This window comes from Priapulus caudatus, unplaced genomic scaffold (assembly GCF_000485595.1).
Source record: "Priapulus caudatus unplaced genomic scaffold, Priapulus_caudatus-5.0.1 Scaffold9, whole genome shotgun sequence".
Lineage (NCBI taxonomy): Eukaryota > Metazoa > Priapulida > Priapulimorpha > Priapulimorphida > Priapulidae > Priapulus > Priapulus caudatus.
The window spans coordinates 218,789-223,744 of record NW_014577070.1 but is presented as its reverse complement, the minus strand read 5'-3'; the positions used below and the strand labels follow the sequence as shown (position 1 = coordinate 223,744).

The 4,956-nt window shown below is 42.5% G+C and overlaps 2 protein-coding genes across 2 annotated transcripts in view; both read right to left on the bottom strand.

Annotated features, from left to right (window-relative positions):
* LOC106806821 (protein CIP2A homolog) overlaps positions 1 to 669 on the bottom strand; it is a 5,724-nt gene extending 5,055 nt beyond the window's left edge. The window contains exon 1 of the mRNA XM_014808941.1: positions 590 to 669. Coding sequence (XP_014664427.1) covers positions 590 to 643 — 54 coding nt within the window. The 5' untranslated portion in view covers positions 644 to 669. The remainder of the gene's footprint in view (positions 1 to 589) is intronic.
* Positions 670 to 676: 7 nt separating this feature from the next.
* The window catches only part of LOC106806550, a 6,951-nt gene continuing 2,671 nt past the window's right edge, over positions 677 to 4,956 (bottom strand). Inside the window, exons 2-5 of the mRNA XM_014808530.1 lie at positions 2,918 to 3,024; positions 2,309 to 2,429; positions 809 to 859; positions 677 to 703 (exon numbers count right to left, since the gene is read on the bottom strand). Of these exons, the coding sequence (XP_014664016.1) occupies positions 677 to 703; positions 809 to 859; positions 2,309 to 2,429; positions 2,918 to 3,024 (306 nt within the window). The remainder of the gene's footprint in view (positions 704 to 808; positions 860 to 2,308; positions 2,430 to 2,917; positions 3,025 to 4,956) is intronic.

Here is a 4,956-nt window from a genome sequence, read left to right as displayed (position 1 = left end):
TTCCTTACAGGGGTACCCAAAGTTAGTACCATTTTATCACACTGTTGGACTCGAAGGGTATGCACCCAATATATAAGGGAATAAAGGAAGTATGAGGGCAACCACAGCAATCGCTGTCAGAGCCATGGTGAAATTTGAGACTGTTTAGTGACTATAGACATCCGTTATTTGATGGAGCATTCGTATTATCAATTATTTGACGTGATGATGCATGCAGACAAACCTAGCAATATTGTCGCTGAACACCATATCGTGATGTAGTCATCTCTAAAATTTTCTATTAAAAGGCAGGCAAGTGTGAAAGGTCACAAAATACAAAAGTACAGTCAACACTGTACTGTGTTAGCAGATATCTTTCTAGAATGGACAGCGGTCTATAAGAGACACTTCTGCTCCTGAATAGCAGTTATACAGCAAATTTCCCTATATAGAATGGACACATGTCTATGAAGTCACTTTTGGTGTTTCCCTTTAGTAACCTTATATGCAGTGTTGACAGTATGTATATCATATAAGAACAACTTAGATTATTCAGTTTTCCTCCCTTCACATTACGAAGAAAGCAAACAAAAGATTAGTTGACTCGTACCTCAGCCCTGGCCAGTGCTTCTTTCCGTCTGTATGTTTCGACTAACTTGCTCATTGACTGCAGCGAACTGTTTGTGAATGTCAGCAATCAGTCTCTAACTGGCGCTATTCTTGCCTGCGACGTACACGATAAGCACAGATCAGTGTCACAAGAAATCAAGTGGAAAACACTGCACGAGGAAAAAAAGTACCTGTTGTTAGCTGCCAATACTACACTTACCATTAGTGATGCAACGTATTCAATACTGCCGTTCTCAGGATTGCCTGTTACCTGCAAAGATTAATTGATAGCTTGTTTTAGATGATAACAAGTGCCGCAGAGCGACAGTGCTAACTGATGTGTACTGTAGCCGGGTATTCTTATGATAATCTCACTGGCAACCGATCAAGTGCGCCCTCCGCCACCGCGTTCACGCTCAGAGCAGATATCTAGGATACTACTAATACAGATCTAAAATCTATGATACGCTTGCTATACGATAGTAAATAATAAAGATACAGCTGTGTAACTTTAATGACTTCGCTATATTAACATGTTATCATGGATATGCGTCGAGCGCGGAGCGTAGTGGTGGTGGTGGGAGGGTGGGGGCAGGGGGGAGAGGCTCAAATAGCAAAAGCAGTTCAGTCCTTTTTTAACAGTCAACAAATCCATGTTTAACCCTCTCTTGAGGGTCAAAAGGTTATCAGACACTTATTCTTCGCACGTCAGCAGAAAGTACATTTCATGGTCTTTCAATAAAGTGATAGAAATGGTAGGTCAGCACTGAACAAAAAAGTTTTGCACGTCGGTCGTTAGACCATGTCCTCAGAAATGTCTGATATCTGCCTTTCCCCCACTGCCCTTTGACCTGTGACCTCCAATTTCGCGCCTGGTGGGGGTTTCCTCCCACGCACACTATACATCAAATATTAAGAGCGTAGGTCGAGCCGTTGATATTTGTGCCGCAATTCCGTATTTCCTCCTATACCTTAAGTTAAGGGGGGAATATTCCCCCTCTATTGACACATCTTGACCTTTGACCCCCAAATTCGACATCCCGAGTCCCCCCCCCCGACGTTCTGAATATCCAGACCGTACGTCAAGCGGTTAAGATTTGTGCCCAACTGTTGACGCACGGACAGACGCACGAACGGACGCACGGACAATCATGCAATTCTACAAGCTGCATCTGACTTCGTCAGCTGAGCTAAATACATATAATTTGCACTTGTAACCCCTAATATTTCCCAGTCAATTTCAATTAGCTAGCAGCACCTGTTACTACCACTGCTATTAGGTAAAATTTCTTTAACCATCTGTACAATTAGGTAGGTACAGTACACACAATCTATTATTATTATCCGAAACCCTTGGGACCTGACACGTTTCGAAATTCGAAATTTTTCGGATTTCGGAATGGTAGTACAGTACAGATAGATATACATACCATATATTCTGTGACTAACCAATTCTAAAACCCAAGTTTTCAAGAGACCAAGTGCTGTACTGGTACAGTACAATATGTATGAGTAATGAATGCCAAACACATTAATAATCGTCGGATCGAGTTTTGGCACCACACGCGAGCTTTGGTGTGCAGACGACATCCACGAAAAAGCTTTTGGTTTTCGGAGCTTTTCGGTTTTCAGAATTTCAGATAATAGATTGTGTACTGTATTATCAGGTGTATTGTACGTTATAAGTCACAGCTAGTGGTACCCTCTGATATCTGCTTACAGCTAGTTTCTCAAATTTCTGTGTAAGGTCACCACTGCCCAATGCTGGCAAGGTTCCTTTGCCTACATCGTTAGCATCTGTCTTTCGCTTGGCTTCCATGCGTGACAACTGCTCAGCCAGACTAAAAACCAAAAAACACAACAACGATATTAGTTGAGGGAAATCTGAAATGTAATCCTAGTTGGTCAGTATTTCATGTCTGCATCTCTTGTATTTAACAGAGTGACACATTTTACAGTTAAATAGTCCCTTCCAGCTAGACTATTGCTACTAAATCTTCATCTCGTTATTTCGTCTTGTAAGAAGGCGACTTTATTTCAGATCTCCTACAAACATAAAAAGTATTATGGAAGTATTTGACAACTATACATATTGTAGGTGATCTCACGTGCTCTCATACGTTCAACCATTGCCACTTACATCGCAAGCTTGCACATGAGCAAGAAGGTACAAGAACAGTGTAGGCAATTCCACTTCACACAGCAGTACACCCATAATCAAGTTCAGGCCACGATTTGATAGTTAGACCCTGCAGTACTAAACAGAAATAGCAATGAGGCACACCCGGCTCTGTCCCACACTATTTTGATAGACTTTTTCTTATTATACCTTTGCACTGGACTGATGGCTGATTGGAGTAAGTAAAGAGCTGCACTCGCTGACTCTGTGCTGCCGCCTATCAGACCCATTCCTAGCACTTCTGCTATCCTTTGATCCTATATGCAGCAGCAAGTCAATTCATGAAAATAATGACCCACAACAGGTGAGATTACAGCCAACGCTAGCCAGACGATTTCGACGCGGGAACTTGCAGGCGCCAGCCGGCCGGGCACGGCGCAAGAAACATCATGCGTCAGACCGCCAATCACAGCAGCGCCTGTCCAGCAGTTGTACCGCTCAATCCAACCGGGGGATATATATAACCTCACGCGCAACGTCGCCGCATCACCTGACGAAGTGTCGCAGTAGCGCACGAAACGTCGTGTTCTTCTATTATCTTTTGGACCACCCATTGCGAGACAAACGGGATATAGTAAGCGAGTATCTATATGTATATATAATTCTTTAGGACAAGACAAGTGCTAACGTGGATTTAACTGGTAGAGCATCACGGAAAGATACACAATGACAAACACTTCCCCTTGCAAGAGGGTTTCCAAAGCAAGCATTTCCTTTACAGGGGTACCCAAAGTTAGTACCATTTTATCAACACTGTTGGACTCGAAGGGATATGCACCCAATATATAAGGGAATAAAGGAAGTAATGAGGGCAACCACAGCAATCGCTGTCAGAGCCATGGTGAAATTTGAGCACTGTTAGTGACTATAGACATCCGTTATTTGATGGAGCATTCGTATTATCAATTATTTGACGTGATGATGCATGCAGACAAACCTAGCAATATTGTCCTGAACACCATATCGTGATGTAGTCATACTCTAAAATTTTCTATTAAAAGGCAGGCAAGTGTGAAAAGTCACAAAATACAAAAGTACAGTCAACACTGTACTGTGTTAGCAGATATCTTTCTAGAATGGACAGCGGTCTATAAGGGACACTTCTGCTCCTGAATAGCAGTTATACAGCAAATTTCCCTATATAGAATGGACACATGTCTATGAAGGTCACTTTTGGTGTTTCCCTTTATTAACCCTTATATGCAGTGTTGACAGTATGTATATCATATAAGAACAACTTAGATTATTCAGTTTTCCTCCCTTCACATTACGAAGACAAGCAAACAAAAGATTAGTTGACTCGTACCTCAGCCCTGGCCAGTGCTTCTTTCCGTCTGTATGTTTCGACTAACTTGCTCATTGACTGCAGCGAACTGTTTGTGATGTCAGCATCAGTCTCTAACTGGCCTATTCTTGCCTGCGACGTACACGATAAGCACAGATCAGTGTCACAAGAAATCAAGTGAAAACACTGCACGAGGAAAAAAGTACTGTTGTTAGCTGCCAATACTACACTTACCATTAGTGATGCAACGTATTCAATACTGCCGTTCTCAGGATTGCCTGTTACCTGCAAAGATTAATTGATAGCTTGTTTAGATGATAACAAGTGCCGCAGAGCGACAGTGCTCAACTGATGTGTACTGTAGCCGGGTATTCTTATGATAAACTCACTGGCAACCGAATCAAGTGCGCCCTCCCGCCACCGCGTTCACGCTCAGAGCAGATATCTAGGATACTACTAATACAGATCTAAAATCTATGATACGCTTTGCTATACCGATAGTACAATAATAAAGATACAGCTGTGTAACTTTAATGACTTCGCTATATTAACATGTTATCATGGATATGCGTCGAGCGCGAGCGTAGTGGTGGTAGTGGGGGAGGGTGGGGGGAGGGGGCTCATAGCAAAAGCAGTTCAGTCCTTTGTTAACAGTCAACAAATCCGTGTTTAACCCTCCTTCTTTGAGGCGTCAAAGGTTATCAGACACTTATTCTTCGCACGTCAGCAGAAAGTACATTTCATGGTCCTTTCAATAAAGTGATAGAAATGGTAGGTCAGCACTGAAACAAAAGTTTTGCACTCGGTCGTTAGACCATGTCCTCAAAAATGTCTGATATCTGACTTTCCCCACTGCCCTTTGACCTGTGACCTCCAATTTCGCGCTGGTGAGGGGTTTTTATTC